The sequence below is a fragment of the Abramis brama genome (assembly GCF_963993115.1).
Source record: "Abramis brama genome assembly, chromosome: 22".
In the NCBI taxonomy this organism is placed as follows: domain Eukaryota; kingdom Metazoa; phylum Chordata; class Actinopteri; order Cypriniformes; family Leuciscidae; genus Abramis; species Abramis brama.
Genome location: NC_139984.1, coordinates 14,933,646 through 14,954,001, shown reverse-complemented (window position 1 = coordinate 14,954,001; position 20,356 = coordinate 14,933,646). Strand labels below are relative to the sequence as shown.

The following is a 20,356-nucleotide window of genomic DNA, read 5'->3' as shown; positions in this document are numbered from 1 at the left end:
ACACATTATTGCCCAAACACATTATTGTGGCGAATAAGTAAAGCAGACAAGTAAAGCAGACTTTTACTATCAAATTTCTAATTCAGTTTAGTTTTTTTCTGAGCAAGTGCAAATATATATATGTTTTTTTATTTTTATTTTATTTCAATGCACTGTAAAGTACTAGGGGAGAATAAATAAGTTTAACGACTCTTCAAAATCCTAGAGGTTTGCTAGAGGGGCGTAGTTTGAAGAACTTCGCAGAATAAGAAAATCCTCCATTATATCCTCCAGGATCCTCCATTATAAATTTATAATGCATTAAAATTGTCCCAAATCCTTGTTAATGTACATAAAGACTTCATCCTAGTTTGTGTCACAGTGTCTGGTTTGTGTCTCGTTTTCACGGTGTCCTTCACTTTGACTACAATTCCCAGCATTCTGTCTGTCACTTATCACTGTTCATTACACTCAGCTGTTGCCCGTAATCATTGTCCTAGCTGTTCATTGTTAGTCCTGTTAGATCTGTGTGTATTTATTCTCTGCCTGTTTCTGTATGTGTACGGAGTCGTTAATTTGTGTCACCACACTTCTTGTCTGTTTATACCCGTTCTTGTTTGGATTGCTTCTCTGGATTTTTGACCTCTGCATGGATTACAACGATGTTGGATTGCCCTCTTAATAAATTACTGCACTTGGATTTTCCTGCTTCCCGTGTGCATCCGTGACAGAATGACTCCGTCACCATAAATCCAGCGGTAATTTTCATTTTTTATTATTTTTTGTAGGATCTCGTCCCCAGTTACTATGTGGATTCCACGTAGCGAACTTTCTCCCGCAGAGAGAGAGAAGGGCATCTCTTTACTAGAGTATTTTTCTAGATGTGCACAAAGGCATGAGGAAATTAGGATAGCTGAAGCTTCACCACGGGTCTCATCGAGCGCTGGGACTTCGTCGATGGTTTCGTCCAGTTCAGAGACGGTACACATCCGTCAGAAGGGAAGAAGGAGGAGGAGACCTGCGTCGGCCCAGTCAGAGACTGTCCGCGTCCCGTCTGCCCAGTCAGAGACTGTCCACGTCACGTCTGCCCAGTCAGAGACTGTTCACATTCCGTCTGCCCAGCCGGAGACTGTTCACGTCACGTCTGCCCAATCAGAGACTGTTCACATTCCGTTTGCCCAGCTAGAGACAGATCAAGAGATGCCCATTCGTGTGGCTGCCAAGGCTATGATGGATTATTTGGAGCGTCTGACTCGGATCCTGGACATGCCAGTGTCCGTTCCTGAGCCGGAGCCAGTGTCCGTTCCTGAGCCGGAGCCAGTGTCCGTTCCTGAGCCGGAGCCAGTGTCCGTTCCTGAGCCGGAGCCAGTGTCCGTTCCTGAGCCGGAGCCAGTGTCCGTTCCTGAGCCGGTGGTGCCAGTTCCAGTGCCCGAGCCGGTGGTGCCAGTTCCAGTGCCCGAGCCGGTGGTGCCAGTTCCAGTGCCCGAGCGGGTGGTGCCAGTTCCAGTGCCCGAGCCGGTGGTGCCAGTTCCAGTGCCCGAGCCGATGGTGCCAGTTCCAGTGCCCGAGTCGGTGGTGCCTGTTCCTGAGCCAGTTCCAGTGCCCGAGCCGGTGGTGCCAGTTCCAGTGCCCGAGCAGGTTGTGCCAGTTCCAGTGCCCGAGCTGGTGGTGCCAGTTCCAGTGCCCGAGCCGGTGGTGCCAGTTCCAGTGCCCGAGCCGGTGGTGCCAGTTCCAGTGCCCGAGCCGATGGTGCCAGTTCCAGTGCCCGAGTCGGTGGTACCTGTTCCTGAGCCAGTTCCAGTGCCCGAGCCGGTGGTGCCAGTTCCAGTGCCTGAGCCGGTGGTGCCAGTTCCAGTGCCCGAGCCGGTGGTGCCAGTCTCAGTGCCCGAGCCGGTGGTGCCAGTTCCAGTGCCCGAGCCGATGGTGCCAGTTCCAGTGCCCGAGCCGATGGTGCCAGTTCCAGTGCCCGAGTCGGTGGTACCTGTTCCTGAGCCAGTTCCAGTGCCCGAGCCGGTGGTGCCAGTTCCAGTGCCCGAGCCGGTGGTGCCAGTTCCAGTGCCCGAGCCGGTGGTGCCAGTTCCAGTGCCCGAGCCGGTGGTGCCAGTTCCAGTGCCCGAGCCGGTGGTGCCAGTTCCAGTGCCCGAGTCGGTGGTGCCTGTTCCTGAGCCAGTTCCAGTGCCCGAGCCGGTGGTGCCAGTTCCAGTGCCCGAGCCGATAGTGCCAGTTCCAGTGCCCGAGCCGGTGGTGCCTATTCCTGAGTCCGAGCCGGTGGTGCCTGTTCCTGAGCCCGAGCCGGTGGTATCTGTTCCTAAACCGGTGGTATCTGTTCCTAAACCGGTGGTGTCTGAGCCGGTGGCGTCTGTTCCTGAGCCGGTGGTGTCTGTTCCAGTTCCTGAGCCACCGGTGGTGTCTGTTCCTGAACCTGAGCCGGTGGTGTCTGTTCCTGAGCCAGTGGTATCTGTTCCTAAACCGGTGGTGTCTGAGCCGGTGGCGTCTGTTCCTGAGCCGGTGGCGTCAGTTCCTGAGCCGCCGGTGGTGTCTGTTCCTGAACCTGAGCCGGTGGTGTCTGTTCCTGAGCCGGTGGTGTCTGTTCCTGAGCCTGCGCCGGTGGTGTCTGTTCCTGAGCCGGTGGTGTCTGTTCCAGTTCCTGCGCCGGTGGTGTCTGTTCCAGTTCCTGCGCTGGTGGTGTCTGTTCCAGTTTCTGCGCCGCCGTGGCCGCCCGAGGGGTCGTCTCCGCCGTGGCCGCCCGAGGGGTCGTCTCCGCCTTGGCCGCCCGAAGGACCTGCCCCGTCCCGGTCGCCTGCACAGCCGGATCCGCCCTGGCCGCCCGAGGGGAAGTCTCCGCCCTGGCCGCCCGAGGGGTCGTCTCCGCCGTGGCCGCCCGAGGGGTCGTCTCCGCCTTGGCCGTCCGAGGGGTCGTCTTCGCCTTGGCCGCCCGAAGGACCTGCCCCGTCCCGGTCGCCTGCACAGCCGGATCCGCCGTGGCCGCCCGAGGGGTCGTCTCCGCCGTGGCCGCCCGAGGGGTCGTCTCCGCCGTGGCCGCCCGAGGGGTCGTCTCCGCCGTGGCCGCCCGAGGGGTCGTCTCCGCCTTGGCCGCCCGAAGGACCTGCCCCGTCCCGGTCGCCTGCACAGCTGGATCCGCCCTGGCCGCCCGAGGGAAAGTCTCCGCCCTGGCCGCCCGAGGGAAAGTCTCCGCCCTGGCCGCCCGAGGGACTGTCGTCTCCGCCCTGGCCGCCAGATGAACTGTCACTCCCTGTCCCCGTTTCCCTCCATGGACCTGGCCCACCTTCCCTCCCCCTGATCCTCCACCATTCCACCTCCCTCCTGAAGTCTTGTGTTGTGTTTTAGTGTTGTCATGGAGCGTCTGGTAGCCGCTCCGTAGAGGGGGGGTTATGTCACAGTGTCTGGTTTGTGTCTCGTTTTCACGGTGTCCTTCACTTTGACTACAATTCCCAGCATTCTGTCTGTCACTTATCACTGTTCATTACACTCAGCTGTTGCCCGTAATCATTGTCCTAGCTGTTCATTGTTAGTCCTGTTAGATCTGTGTGTATTTATTCTCTGCCTGTTTCTGTATGTGTACGGAGTCGTTAATTTGTGTCACCACACTTCTTGTCTGTTTATACCCGTTCTTGTTTGGATTGCTTCTCTGGATTTTTGACCTCTGCATGGATTACAACGATGTTGGATTGCCCTCTTAATAAATTACTGCACTTGGATTTTCCTGCTTCCCGTGTGCATCCGTGACAGTTTGTAAGATTGTAAATGTTACAGTCTGTATACTGTACATTTTAATATTAGAAACGGTATTAGTACTAGTTAGATGATATATATATACATTTCTTTTAATATATTGGCAAACAAATGTAATTTCTTTAGGGATTCTTCGGCTGAGTTCAGTAAGATGCAAAGGCCAGACCCAGCATAATCAATGTATCTATTATTCGGTCATGGCACATTTTAACAGTCACTAGTTGCAACATCTCCAGACTATAAGCTTTTATCCCATTACTTATATTATTTAATGTTTGCAACACAGAAATAGCAAAATAATGTAGTTATAACTGTAGTTGAAAAGACTGTTTCAAATATAAAGCTTACATGAGCGCTGTTCTCTCTGGCTCAGTGGCAGCGTGAAAGCAGGTTTAAATATTCCACTCTAATCGTAATTTCAAAGGTTTAATACACATAGCGGAATCATTGTCATTCAGGAATAAGATCACGTGTGTGTTTGAATTGAGATTGCAAACTTTCAACAATTAACTGTGCATACATATGTAGGCCAGTCCCGGGCGCACCACAATCATTTTTCTGCACAACAATAACTGAATCTTTGATGAATGAATAAGTGCAATTCACCTTTATTCAACAAGGTGGCAATGTCTGATACACAATGATGAAGTGATACTCATAGTTACCGCAGGCAGAAAACAAAAAATTAGGAAGTATCATCAGCAAAACTTAATTTCAAATGGTGGTTCTGGTGAAGAAGCTGTCAGCGATCAAAATAGTGATTTTGAAGATGTTGAAAATTATATTTTCGAGAATATGTTTGAGATAGTGAATATGAGCCAGATACTGAATGTACTGGGAAATGAGCTCTGACGAGGACAGTGATGATTGTATAAAACATCTGTTCATACTGAACTCTTTCAAGCTCCAAAAGGTAACAAAATATGCTTTATTTTATTCTTCTGTAATTGTTACTCTAATATCAGGAGAGTTTTATATTATCGTGACATGTTAGATATAATTGATTGGTAAAACATTCATTAAATGGTAATTTTGAACTTTTTACCACCTGTATTATTATGGTGGCCATCAGTATATTGCATTTTAAAACATTTATTTTATTGAGCAGGTTAACTTTACTGATATGGTTCTTTTAAAAAATTGTGAGACCACAGTTTTGAGAGATTATTAGGCAACACTTCACTCAAATTCAGCTAGTCAAACAACATCCACAAAACTAGCTAATGCAGCTTATCCATTGACTAATACTATATTTTTTTCTGAAATGTTTTTCCTCCCTTGTTTGTTAGATTAATATTCTGATTAATTAATTCAGATTAGTTATTATTCTGTTAGTTCATTGTGTCCAATGTGAGACCACCTGAGCAGAACTCATAATTAAATTCTCTCTTTATTCAGCACAGCACTTTTAAAACATTTTAAAAATGCATTTTGAGGTGCTAAACAGATCAGCTGCCAGTTCATTTTCGTTTTTACCATAAATAGATTTCTAAGCTATACCTCAGTCAACACAGTCTGATCCCAACAGGCGACAACATCAAACTGAAAACCCCATGGAAATACAACAGAGAGAGAGGAGAAGTTCTTATGAAACGGGTGATAAATAGACTAATGGAGCAACATTCACAGTGGTGTGTGTTAATAAAACACAGTTGTAGCACTGTAATAGGTTAGAGTTCAAATGAGCTCTTTGTGCCTTGTACATTTGTTCAAGTCGTGTAATGTTTGATTTAACCAATTAATGACCCTTAGAGGCTCTAATGAAGTAATTAGCTAAATCTTGGGCCAGTGGTGTGTAGCTGCAACCTGCATGTGTGGTCCTTAAGGGTTATGAGCAATGCTAATTCATATTTGTTCACTTCAGATAGCAGTATGTCCATTGTGTGTGTTAAAGCTGAGGCTGGATTAGTGAGGTTTCTATGGTTACTAATAGCACACTGTTTGCATATTTGTAGTCTTTTGTCTCTTATGCAATGTTCTTCTCATAATCTTAATTCTCTCTCTTCTCAAATACACACTTAATGTCACAAATGAGCCAGCGTTTCTGCATTTCAAATAGGGCGATTTTACATTAAAGTGACTGGAAATATGTTCAACAAGTTTTCTGTCTTCTGACATGTTCATGGTCTTATTGGATTGAACAGTACATTGCTTCAAAGAAAAACTTTTGTCTTTGTAATTTTGCATTATAATATAATAACTTCTCTACTCCTCCTCTGAAATGACTTTTTCTGCTGCTGTCATTCAGGCTGTGCCGGCTATTTTTTGTCATCGTTCATGGCATCATATTTTAACAAGAGTTTCAAAATTGTAACATTTCTCAAGCACACTGCAAATTATTACTTCTGTGAATTATTTGGTTCTTCTTGCTACATCTGGATAGAACAAAGTCAACACAGTTTCCTCTAATTTCTTTAGTGCTGAGCAAAACCAAATGCTGAGCCACTTTTTAAACACGCTTTCATGGCAGGATTAACAATATTTACCAGACTATGTAGTATAGTCAAAAATGTGACTTGCAACACTATATCTGGTTTATAGATTCTGGGTAATATTAATTGTGACAAAAATGAGGAGGCATGAAAAAGACAACCTTTCAGGCCTTTAAAAACATTCAGGACTAGTGCCACCCATGATGTAAGGTAAGAAAAAGATTAAACTTGTCAACACTTGTCATCTTATTTACTGTCTGAAAGTTATCATTTCTCTTCTTTCTTTTGGCCTCGATTCCATCTCTCCTCCACTCTCCTCCTCAAAATCTTGGCTGAGGTTTCTTTTATCTGCCAGACATCTCTCTGCCTGTCAGTATCTGCTGCCCTGACGTCTGTGAAGGTGTCTTGAGTAAAGAGTTGATTGCTTTGAAGTACTTGAAATGTGTAATTCACACTTTGGATAGGATGTTGGTCAAAAGTAACAGCATACCTTGCCACTCAAGGCCACTGAGAATGAACTCAAAATGCAACTGACTGACATTTTACAGATTCACTGAAAGTATAGTGCATTGTGTCGCTTTCGCTCCCACCACAAATTCACTTACTGTAAACCAAATAAGTTGGCAAAACTCAAAAAACGTTTGGTAATCAGTTGCTTGCTCTTAACTTGAATTAATTGAGTAAGCCAATTCATACATTAACTTAAAATTATCATGTAATCTAGAAACTTGGCAAGCTTTAACAAGCTAATTGGTAACACAGTGCTTTGGTAGCATTAGCAATTACTGAATGAGTAGACATATATCTGTTCTCAAACTAAGCTCATGCTCACTGCTAAATAAGTTTGATTGAACTTATTTGTTTAATTTAAGTTTACTCAAACCAATAAATTATTCTTTTAAATTATTGAGCATTAGGGTTTACAGCTCTCAAGCACACAGGCTGCTAAACTCCCTTGCTGTGGCTGACCACCTGGCAGATCTATATGAAGGACACAGATGCTTCACAACATGTAATTATACTGTAGCTTCATGAATGAACTGTTGGGCAGAGGAAACAGTTATTTACAAAGTGTATTTGTCCTGACCTACACTTGCCTGGAAAGCACACACACAAAAAAAAAAAAAAAAATGCACCAAAGCCCCCATCTTACACAACCATCTCTCTCTCTCTCTCTCTCTCTCTCTCTCTCTCTCTCTCTCTCTCTCTTTTATATATATATATATATATATATATATATATATAACAGCAGATATACCCGTCAGTACACTGTGAACAGAGACATCACGTCATCTCTATCGTTGCTGAGTCCAGAGCTCACTGACATGTGTCATCTTAAATTTATTTCCGGTTGTGCTTAAGCGCAAATATATATTTTTGTCTGGGCAGCCTGGTCTAGTTTTGATATTATTTTTGTTGAGACAGTTGTATCAGACAATTGCATTCATTATTTGTCTCAAATAAATCATATTTAAATAACGTTAAATATTTTACAGAGGCTTTCTTACAACTGAGCAAGATAAAGTGAACAGTCCAAGGGTTTCCTGCTGAAAAATCCAGCGTCCAGGTATATGTTTGAGAACAGCATGTTGGCCCACCAGCTATACCACCACTGTATAAACCAGCCTGGACCAACATGCAGGTTTATGATGTATATTTCAGCAGGGCTGCAAGAAAAAATAGATATTTTATTTTAATAACACTACATTTGTTTTTGTTTTTTATTTCTTACTGTTAAACACTAGGGCTCTGAATAGAATAATGACCTCTGGCCAGCATTTAGAAAGCAGAACAAAATAATACAATAATATGTAAAGTCAGTAAATGTTTTAAAACGGATTATATTAAACATATTTAATTAATATGTTAAGTTAATGCATTGACTGACAGACCTAAAATAATAACTAATAATTCTAATCCTAATAACTTCCAGTCAAAAGTTTGGAATCTTTAATGGTTTTGAAGGTTTTTGAAAGTCCCTTTTGCTCACAGAGCCTGCACTTTAATTGATCAAAAAATACAATTAAAAATCTTTTGTTTTTATTTGTTTTTTTGTTTTTTTCAGCATCATTACTCCAGTCTTCAGTGTCACATGATCCTTCAGAAATCATTTTAACATGCTGATTTGTTGCTCAAGAAACATTTCTTATTATTATCAAAAATTGAAAACTACTTAATATTTTTGTGAAAACTGTAATAATTTTTTTTTCTTATTTTTTACAATAAATTTGTTTGTGAAAAGTGTTTCAGCAGAGCACAGCTAAGTATTATCTATCAAATGTCATCTCCCTCTCAAGAAGTTAAATCTATTTTTATCTGTTTTTCAGCGTTTTTTTGTTTGTTTGTTTGTTTTTGAATCCAGAAAGCTGTGCTTTATGAATGGTGTTGTACTGTTGAATGAAGGGGTGCAATGTCAGAACATGAAAATTTCAACTCAACAGTCCATCTCTCCTCTTTTGTTATGGCTAGAAGAGCTCTAAACACCTGCCAGAACAAAGTGCCAATCCAATATCTACTATCAGCCAGTTATCTAACCAATATGCACTGTCTGCTGCTATATGTATATGTCGGTCTCACTTTATTTGTATACACATAATTTCAAGTGCAGTACTGGATTATTTTCAGGTGTAGACAATAGCAAGATCAGAATAACAAACAGAAGCAGATGAACCATTAGAAAGGCACCATGCTCATATTCAAGAAACCATTACTGAACCGAAAGATGCGGTAACATACATATTTATGTCAGTTTACATTTTATGTCGCAAGGTTATATCACCACAAAAAGCAATAAAAGACCATTTATGTTTTCTTTCTGCAATCATTTTGTGTTCCACAGAGCACTAGTGGACTGGATTGTATTTCATATTGTGAAACCTTCTGTTTTTGAAAGAGGACATCTAGGGGTTTACTGTGGTAACCAATTTGCCAAGACTAAAACATGATAAACCATTTGTCCAGTAGCAATAAGCTGATATTGCAACTATCATTCTTTTGACTGGAATATCTCAGGATGATACACGCACTCAGCACCGACTGATGGAATTTGTCAGAACCAATTCATCTCGTATTCATACGCTCTATTCTCTCTCTCTCTCCAGTTTTTCTGCAGTTTTGCCTCTGTTTTGGTGTGCATTCATATTCTCCTTTTCTCTCTATTTTTGCCGTCTGATTCAGATTGTGACTCACTGACTGTTTCCGCAGTGCTACGAGTTCCAATTATCCACAGGCATTTCAAACACTGAATGCTGTAATATTACGGCATTTAAAATTAAGGATCATTTTAATACATTATTTAGCCTCTTATGCTAATCAACAGGTGTTCTTGTTTTCAGTCTCACTCTGTTGTTGTTGTTGTTGTTGTTTTCAAATGTAGAAAGATGGAAAGCTGATTGTTACAAGCAGGAGACCTCCTGTCCTTGTAAATGGATTGTGTTCCAAACTAAATTAGATTCACCGTGTAATAGAAAAGAATAAGGCAGGCACAAGGTTAAGGTCTACAAGAACACTTTTCCAAGAATCAAAGCATAATGTCTCCATTTCCAGGCAATTAGGATTTACTTTAGGGAACGGTCAAGTGCATTCCATTTTCGTAAGATAGCAAATCCTTATTTTGGAGCAAATCTTGGCACTTGTTACTTAAACTAATATACAGAAAATCCCTTAAGAGTCATATATTGGTTGTAGGCTTGTATTTTCAAGAAACTGAGTTAAATTCATTAGAATCACTGATTTATTTAGACTTTCATGACCATCAGTGCTCACAACAGAAGCAGTTCGGAGCCTGCTGCTCCTCATTTTAATGTGTTTGACTAATGAAGACATCAACATTTAATTTGCAATTCCAACAGAATCAAAGGGGCATAATACATATTAATTAATTTACCCACTGCTCTTGTGGTTTAGAATAAAATACAAATGTTTTCAATTCAACTGAATTAATCCACTGCATTAGTTTAAACCAGCAAAAGTTATTTTTTTAGGATCAGATCCTTATTTACACAGAAATAGCTCCTTAAGGTGAAATTAGCGCATTTTAAAAGTGTGCTTGGTAAGTTTTTGTTTGTTTGCCTTTTTTTCCTTTTTTTTTTTTTCCAGTGGTTTTGGACTTCAGGACTGTTTGTTTAGACATTTTTATTTTTCCACTCATTCTGTTTGGACTGTTGATAGTGAATCAACATGTTTGGACTTGCTGACATTGTCAACTTGGAGTCAAATTTTACGTTTGACTGCTTGTTTGAACATTTTATTTTCATCTCACACACATTCGATTTGAAGTGTCTGGCACTGTTGTATGGAGGCAGAATAGTCTCAATTATAATTCATGCAAAAAACATGATGCACACATGCGTAGACAATTTCACATGCATGAAACCGAATTCACGTTCACACACACAAAAAAATAAATCATGTGCGTGAAAAAAAATATATATTCACAAAAAGCAAATCACATTGCACACAAAATAATATTATATAGTCATAAAATACATTTCACAAATGCAAAACACAATTCGTAGATATACAACTGTGCACAAAAAATTTACAAGTTTATCCTTGAATGTGAATATGCAAATCGTCATTCGTTTGGATTTGTGTGTGTGCGTGTTTTTGAGACTTTCCCGGCAGCGCTCTCCTCCTACACAGATGAGTTGTATTCTTTAGCCAATCAGATTTAAGCTTATCAATCGACCAATCAGTATCACGTGAGGGCGGGCCTACCTGAACGTTACATCATCAGCTTTCGACCAGTTCATGGCTGAGCAGAGGTATGTGCAGTTGATCGGTTAATTTCATTTATGTGTTTACTGAAGTTAAAGAAGTTTGAGATCAGTTGAAGCAATAGTTTATGAACTATTAATTGATGTAAGCAAGTGCTGTTGTAATCAGATGTCCCATATCGTGTCAAAAATGAAGAAGAATGATGCTTGTTTTGTTGTATTTTAGCTGCAGGTACAGACAGCTCTCACAGCTACAACAATCACGCTAATGATTGCAAAACAATCATCTGTGGTCAGTACCCACCCTAGATCTCTAAGCACTGACCTCATCGAGATTGTTCTTTAAATACTAGTGAATAGACCTATTTTAATGAGTTGCTAACACAATGCTAAATCATAAATCAGATGTATGTACAATAATTTTCACATGAATAAATACATAGATCTGACTATTTTAAGCGTGTATTTAAATGGTCCAGTGGCAGAACTTTTGCCAAGCGTGTCAGAGGTTCTTTTTTTCTCTCATCAAAACCGATTATGTTTATCAGTGGTTGTATATCAGGCAGGGACACGTTTGTGTGCATTTTGTTTTGTAATTTCACTGGAGCGAATGGAGAGTCCCCACAACGGATTGAAGCGCGCGTCCGAGTGAAGACAGAACACAGTATCCGCGTCACTGATCGCAGCGGCAACGAGCACTTTGATCACTTGATTTCAAAAACAACACATTTCAGCGCTAGATCGCCTCTTATTTAACAAACGAACGAAATGAATGCTCTGCTAGTTAACTGGAGATGTTTTATTTATTTGTATTGGTACATTTATGCCGCAAGATGTTTCAAAAGTGGTGGGGACAATATCGACCTTAGCAAAAAGTGGTGGGGACATGTCCCACCCGCAAATTACGCCTATGGGTGGACAGGACATGAAAATCCATCAATGCTAAAAATAAATGTTTATGTCCACATGTGGACTAAACCGCAGTTAATAAACTATTGCTTTAACTGATCTCGAACTTCTTTAACTTCAGTAAACACACAGAAATTAACCGATCAAATGACCTCTGCTCAGCCATGAACTGGTCGACAGCTGATGACGTAACGTGCAGGTAGGCCCGCCCTCATGTGATACTGATTGGTCGATTGATAAGCTTAAATCTGATTGGCTAAAGAGTACGACTCATCTGTGTAGGAGGAGACCGCTGCCAGGAAAGTCTCGAAAACACACACACAGACAAATCCAAATAAATAATTATTTGCACATTCACATTCAAGGATAAACTAGTACATTTTAAACATTCAAAGGTTTTGTGCACAGTTGTATATCTACGAATTGTGTTTTACATTTGTGAAATGTATTTTAATGAATACATAATTTTATTTTGCGAATGTGAATTGCTTTTTGTGAATAATTTTTTTTGTGTGTACGTGAATTAGGTTTCATGCATGTGAAATTGTATGCATGTGTGAATCATGTTTTTTGCGTGAATTATAATTGAGACTATTCTGACTCTATACTGGTGGATCGTACAAAATCCATTCCATCATTTTAGGCAATGCTGTTTACTCAGGTATGGTTGTTGTGTTGTGTCTGTAGTATGCAAATTGTGTTTTGTTTAGTTGCTTGTTTTGTTTAGATGGTGTGTTTTTTGTTTTTTTGTTTTTTTTGCTTTGTTAACCCTTTGGGTTACACTTTATTTCGACATTCTACTACCTATAAGTAACTTTGCAACTACATGTCAGCTAACTCTCATTAGATTATTAGTAGACTGTCAGGTTAGTGTTAGTATAGGTTGTTAGGGTTCATGTTAGTAGAATAAGTTGACATGTAGTCAGAGGTGGACTGTAACAAAGTCCATTTACTTGAGTACTGTTCTTAAGTACACTTTTTGAGTCTGTACTTTACATGAGTATTATTTTTTCTGGAAACTTTTTACTTTAACTTCACTACATTTGAAAGACAAATATCATACTTTTTACTTCACTACATTTCATTCAAGGTCCTTGAGTAGAAAGTAGTAACGTCAGTCAGGGGATGATTTTGGTTACAGGGGTTGCACTTTGGTTGTAAATGAAAGTCGGTTGACGTCAGAACTCAACGTCAGATTGACGTCAGAACCCGATGTCGGGATGACGTCAACATCCAGTTAGTTAACAGGTAGTTAGTTAACAAAGTTACCTAAAGTTAGGAAATGTCTAAAGTGGACTTTTGTAATAAAGTTATATAATGCTTTGTACAGTAAATTACCTTGATACCTGTCTGGAAGCTTGTTACCACCACAGAATAAAAATAAAAAAGGTAATTGCTACTATTTATCTCACAATTCTGACTTTTTTCTCGCAATTGCAAATTTACATCTCGCAATTCTGCATTTTTTCCCTCAGAATTACGTGATATAAACTCGCAATTGCAGGTTCTAAATTCAGAATTGCGTGATATAAACTTGCAATTACGAGTTACATTTCTCAGAATTGTGAGAAGTCGCTATTACCTTTTTATTTTTTTATTCTGTGGCAGAAATAAGCTTCCATAGAAAGCAATATATAAAGTAAAAGTTGTTATTATTATTATTATTATTATTATTATTATTATTATCATTATCCTTTTTTTTTTTAGTAGCTGTGATGTTGCTGGTCACGTGATCTTGCCCATGCGGGAGCAACCCGCTCCATAAAGAATAAAACAAGATTTGTATCGTTATTATTTTTTTTAAACTGATAGGAATTAAGTCTTCATCTCATGTGAGCCTATTGCTTATCAAAAGTTCAGAGTATTTTTTATTACCAAAAATAAATAAAAAAACAATCTGAATGCACACTTTTTACAATGTTGAACTGCCAGTTAACCCTTGTGTGGTGTTCATATTTTTGTTACTCAGCCGGTGTTCGTGGGTCTGGTGGACCCGCTGTATTTTTGGGTTTTTAATTCAACACAATCAAAAATGTTATGATAAAATACTCAACAGATGTTTACTTCATCCCAATTACAAGCAATATAAACAACATATATGGTTAATATTTTCTCTTTACCTTTGTCAGATCACATTTAAGAATTGCAACCTCGTGTGGGAATGGCAGGAGTAGAAACACAAAACTCACTCTTGCACTCTTTCACACTTACACACAATCTCTCTCACACACGCACGCACACACACACTCATGCACACACATGCACACACCCACAACACACACCCAGACACACACAAAACACACACCCACACCCACCCACCCACACACCCCCCCACACACACACATGCACACAAACTCACTTGGATATGTGGCGTACGGTCACTCTCCATAGGCATAATGGTTTTTCTAATGTACAAACTGTATAATCTATCCCCCTACACTAACCCTACCCCTAAACCTACCAATCACAGAAAACTTTTGGCATTTTTTGAATTTCAAAAAACACCATTTAGTATGTTTTAGTATGAGGACACAGATATCGTCATAAACCATGTTTACGTTGTAATTCCCATGTCACAGGGCTGCCAACTTTTGAGTTTAGCTTGGAGTGAGATTTTTTTTTTTTGGCGGGGGGGGGGGGGGGGGGTATGTAAAAACAAATATTGCATCACAATAAGTGTAATTGTGATTGTCAAAACATTTGGTAACTAAATAGAATTTTATGAAGTTTAGTGACAACATGTTACAATGTTTACATTGTACAATGACTGGTATAGGATACAGTTTTTATTATTGCTTGACAAAAAATTCAAGATTTCAATTCCATTCTTGTGATTTGATTCCAATTTTGATTCAATATTGACTAATTTGGATACATGTTTATTTTAAATTTTATTACAAAAAATAATCTCACCTAATGCTGTAAACATAGAGGGCCCAATCTGCTGGTATTATTAAAGGTTAAAAATAACATTAAATTAAATATAATGCAGTTTTTGTTATAATAACAATTATTTAATGACATAAGTTAGTAAAAATATAATAAATATGTAATATAGTGCTCAGCAATTTTTCAGCTATTTTTTCTATTCAGTTAACATGCTATGGTCGTTAAATGGCTTTCCTGAGGTAAATGTAAGGTTATGTGACATAATTGTTCTCCTGCTGTTATATTGACCTCTTTCCATGGTTGAAAAACACTAATTGGTCGATATTATGTATACTTTCGGTAAGTTGTACTGCATCTTTAAATAAAAAAGTAACAGGTGATCTGTTCACGTGCACTTGAACTGAGGCGCTCAGCGATCTGTGACGTCACATTTACAAGCGCCAAACGTTTTTTTGTCTGAATTTCGTAATAAAATTGACGGAATCTAAGAGCTGAGAATTAGTTTAATATTAAAAGTACCTCTTTGCTCCACAATTTTTCTGTGCGTGAGAAAATGGATGTGTGGCGTGAGAGCGTGTGAAAAGTGTCAATTGCGTGAGTCTCACGCTCAATGCGTGAGAGTTGGCGGCCCTGATGTCATTATACACATTTGTGTCCTCATAAACCATATAAAAGAACATACACACACTAACAGCAAGCCCTGACAGGAGGAGGACAGAGTAAAGTTACACAGGACCTACAATTTCCACACTTTTATTTGCCCCGGGTCCAGTGGACCCGAACCTCCTGTGTGTAATATAAATGTGTAGGGGGGGTGTACAGTGTGTTTTCTTTGAAAATGTGTTCTGATATATGTTGTTCACAGAAAATGAGCCAAGGCCAATGAGTCTCAGTTTGAAAAAATAATTAATTGTATCATTTTTCTTTTGATAAAAAATGAAAACGGGTCCAACAGACCCGAACACCATACAAGGGTTAAATCAGCCTAATATTTCTAGTGGAAATTCGTATTGGATATTGAAATTTTTTGTTTAAAGTGGACCATCGAAATAAAGTGATACCATGCTTTGTTCAGTAAACTGCATTGAAAGCACTATATAAAGTAAAAGCTACTATAATTATTTTTATTAGTAGTCGTGATGCTGCTGGTCACGTGATCTTACCCACGAGGGAGCGACCCTCTCCATAAAGAATAAAACAAGATTTTTATAATTTTTTTGGAAAACTGATATATGAATATCAGTTATCTGTTATCAGTTATCAGATATCTTTCTCTCATGTGGAACAGCATTATTTATCAAAAGTTCTGAGTATTTTTTTTTAATTAGCAAAAAAGAAAAGAAAAACTAAGCCCACACTATTTACAATGTTGAAATTCGTGTTGGATGTTGACAATTTTCCTTTAAAAATTATTAGGTATTAACCAGCGACGCTACGCAACAGGTTGTTCCTTATGATAAGACACTTTTGGTTGTAGTAGCTATTATAAGAAAAAAATTAATCCAACGCAATACAACCTATAATAATCAATACAGATACATATGGAAATAATCCACTCGTTGCAAGCAAGGAAAGAGAGCTGTGCGCGCTCACCTGTAGAACGGTTTTAGCAGTTATCGGGGACACGATTGTGGTGCATATAAATTCATCATTCACCAGTCGCTGTCCCATGGTGAAAAGCATCGGAGTAGCCAGGAGAAAAGAGGCGATCCACATGGCGCTGATGAGTTTCTTGGTGCGGCTCCGCGACATGATGCTCTTCGCCTTGAACGGGTGGCAGATGGCCATGAAGCGCTCCACGCTCAGGCTGGCGATATTGAACGCCGTCGCATACGAGCAGCCGTCCCGCAGAAAGTAGTACCCTTTACAAACAGCCTCCCCAAAAGCCCACGGGTGATGAACCCAGATGAAGTTGTATAACTCGATGGGCATGCAGAGGATCAAGATGAGCAGGTCGGATATGGCCAGACTCGCCAGGTGATAGTGCACCGTACTCTGGAGGTTTTGGAGAGATTTTTTCGTGAGAAGTGTGTACAGGGTGATCGAGTTCCCCAAACACCCGATTACAAACAATAGCACATAAATCACAGTGACGAAAACTTTAGAATAAATGTCTGTATTCACGTCTAAATCATCTTCGGGGACGTGCTCAGTTTCATTGTCCAGAAATGGCTGAGACCGGTTCGCCGAAGAGAGAAGTTTCTGCGTTAAGATGCGCAAGTCTATGAAGTTGCGCCCTGGTAGCGTAGTATTAACCTCCATGGTAGTCGTTAAATATCAACACATAATAAAAACGAGTGCCAAATTAATAGCGCGTTCCTTGCAAAGTGTTTCACATTTGTACATTTGAGGAGCTATGCGTAAAGCAGGTGAAATACTGACCACTGCTCTAAACTTACTCTCACAGGTCTGTGAAAGCGAGACGTCCAGACGCTTTTATATGATGAGGAGGCGTAGCTATGAACGCAAACCTTGAGCAATGACGCAGCGCCATTTAACGATTGGTGTATTTCTATTGTGAGGCTGAGCTACCTTGAACACATTTATTGAGTCTCAGTTCTGACTGCTTTATTGAAATGTCCTGAATTTAAGCAAACCAACTGGTTTTAAAATACGTTGGATGCTGATTTTACATTTTCCTTGGCTACAGTGTAAAATATTATAATAATTATTTTCTAGCATTTTTGTTTCCATTTTTTACATCCAATTTGTTCCTGTCATTTCTACTCCACTTTATGAATTTTCAGTGTTCTCTTAAGTTGTGACTGAATTATAACTGGTCAAAAAAAAAAAAAAAAAAAAAATCTGTACTCTCATCAATGGTTGTCCCTTTTGCTCCACTTTAATTTTGGCTACTTAAAAATTAAGGTATCAGGCTTGAGTTCTCGGCTTGAGTAGATTGAAAAAGTGTCCGAAATCGCATACTCTCTTGAGTAGGTAATTATATTGAAAATGTACTTAATTCACGACTGCTAAAGAATTATGTTCTATGTAGTATGAGTGTGTGTAGTATGAATGTAATCTAGACGTACAACATTCGCTTTTATGAGTACTGTGAATTCGGACGTACTTCTTTTGTCACACTGTTTTTCGCCTACTATAAAGTAGGGAAGTATGTGATTCGGATGCAGTCATAGTCAAAATTATGACTGTGAAAAAGTCTGAAAATTATGAGTTTTTATAGAAATTATTATATTAGCTCATTGATGAGACAGTAGAAAGACAAAACAGGGGCCCAGCAATGTAGTAAACAGGTTTCCTGGATGATTGGTCAAGTGTAATAATTTAGAAATATTTGTCTGCTAAATGGCGTGATTGACCAATCAGAAGAGGAATTGAGTAAAGTGGGCAGTGTGGTATCTAATGGCGCGTTTCCACCGAGCGGTACGGTACGGTACGGTACGGGTCGGTACCCTTTTATTTGCGTTTCCACTGCCAAAAGTTGAGAATGGTACCAAAAAGCCGAACCGTACCGTACCACTTTTTGGGTACCCTTCCGTTGGGGTACCTAGCACAGTGGTACGGTACTAAAAGGTGGAGCTAGACTCACTGCAGGACGTTGATTGGTTGACAGAGAATCGTCACTTGCGCGTGCTACGAGGGGAATGACAACATAAGAAGCGCCATTTTTTTATATACAGTTTAATATAATATACTGTTACTGTGTCACGAAATGTAATTTTAAGAGTTTTTCAGGCGAGAATGTAGTTGTTTAAAGCTCTAATCTGTGGTTTATTTATAAAGATGATTTGTTTTTCCCCGGTTGTGAGATCCATGCGATCAGCGGGCGCTCGGCGCTCATGTTTCCCGGCTGGATGAGCCTTTCCTCGGCTAAGTTAGTTCTTCTGACGTTCGCCGATGACTCCGACGGTAGTGGTTAAACATGAGATATAATTCGTCTTGTGCAGACCTAACGGGCGATCTTTGGTCTCGTGAATATATAATTCATTCCCTGTCAATCGTTTTGACTGAGGGCTAAGTTTAGTTTCATATTATAGGCTATTTGTATTTAACTTTACTGTTGTAATGTTAGACTAGCGCAGCATTTGGACATTTGACTGAATTGTTTGCTTTATTTCTTATTGTATAGCTTCTTGTACCTTTTACTTAAACTTTTATATTGGCTATTATTTATAAAACTGAAATTTTACAAAAAGAAATATGGTTTCTTGTCATTTTCTTATTACAAGATTATCACTGATGTTTATTGCAACATTTGTACAAATGCATATATTGCCTGTAATGTGTAATTTTTTTTATTATTTAAACGAAAAGAGGTAACGTTAGGGTTGTGTTTTAAATCGTTTTGTTATAAATAGAATAACGTATAACGTGCAGTGAATAATCAATATGCGTTGCGCATGAACCACATTTGTGTCCCTATAATGTTTAATTTATTTAAATGAAAACGAAAAGAGGCAGAGTAGTGTTTTATAACATATTTCGTTTTATTGTTGCTTAAATTTGTACATACAGAGTAACAGAGATAACCGGAGTAGCAGAGCGAGCTGAGTGACGCTTTTAAGAACGCGCTGTACCATGTGCATGTAGGAGTGAGTCGCACATGGCAAGTACAAACTTTGCGTACTTAATATTGAGAAAAGCCTAATGTCGGCGCTTGTCTTCTTGTGACAAACATGTCGAGGAGCAAGAACAAGATCTGCTGTATGTCATCCATTGTAGTTTACTATGTTCTTCTTCGCGCGAAAATTACGTCGATCGAAACACCACGCCTATCAAGTAAGGGTACTGTTGGCAGTGGAAACGCTAGCCAGATCATGGTTAACAGACCCGAACCGTACCGTACTGTACCGTACCGTACTGTACTGCTCAGTGGAAACGAGCCATAAGGGCTTGTTTTGTAATCTTGTTCGTGACGGGAACCTCCAGAAGCATCTGTCAGATTTTAGTTGTACAGATTGTGTCGTGACTGTGTGACTGGTGTGTTTGTATGTCTAGAATAACATTTGAATATTATTTGGATATAAATAATGAAGGCATATTAATTTATTAATTTGACTTCTGTCTGCAAGTGCTACCATAATTAATGACCCACAGATAAAACAAAAATGAAAATGTTTAAAGGTCAATGGCATTTAATTCTATAGAATAACTGTCTATCATTGTGAAATGAAGTTTAATGAAGACAATGTTTTTATGAGTCAAGGCTGTCATGAATCAGGTGATTGCTGGGAATAAGCAGGCATTTGCCATCAGACTGTTCTCAGTGTTGTGATCTCTTTTGTCAGCTGTCTCTTGTCTCCAGAATAATGGTCTCCGAATGTCCTTTGATTAGTAAATCTCTTCACCACCTGCCCCTAATTCTGGCTGTCACGAGGAGGATGAAGTTGAGCCCCTTCCTAATCCCATCTTCATTAGTTGACATAATGTAAATCATGTTTTTATGTATGCCCATTTTTCAAAATGCTCTAGCACACCATAGCAGTTTGTTGGAAATTATTTGAATTGAATGCTTCACTTATCTTAGCATATACAACATTTGAGTTAAAACTATAAATGATGTTCTAATGCACATTATAACAAAACTGAAAATAGCGTCTGTAAGTTAACATTATCTATGCTTGTCCCAGTTGTACTTAAAAGAAAAGTATTATGCATTTATGCAAACACCCCAGGTGAATAGGGTAAAAAAAAAAAAAAAAAAAAACTAACAGA

The 20,356-nt window shown here is 39.8% G+C and overlaps 2 protein-coding genes across 2 annotated transcripts in view; one reads left to right on the top strand and one right to left on the bottom strand.

Annotated features, from left to right (window-relative positions):
- Positions 1-17,091, bottom strand: part of ntsr1 (neurotensin receptor 1 (high affinity)) — a 40,969-nt gene extending 23,878 nt beyond the window's left edge. Inside the window, exon 1 of the mRNA XM_084098159.1 lies at positions 16,274-17,091. Coding sequence (XP_083954285.1) covers positions 16,274-16,942 — 669 coding nt within the window. The 5' untranslated portion in view covers positions 16,943-17,091. The remainder of the gene's footprint in view (positions 1-16,273) is intronic.
- Positions 1-20,356, top strand: part of LOC311072856 (uncharacterized protein) — a 52,345-nt gene that overhangs the window by 10,883 nt on the left and 21,106 nt on the right. The window lies entirely within an intron of this gene.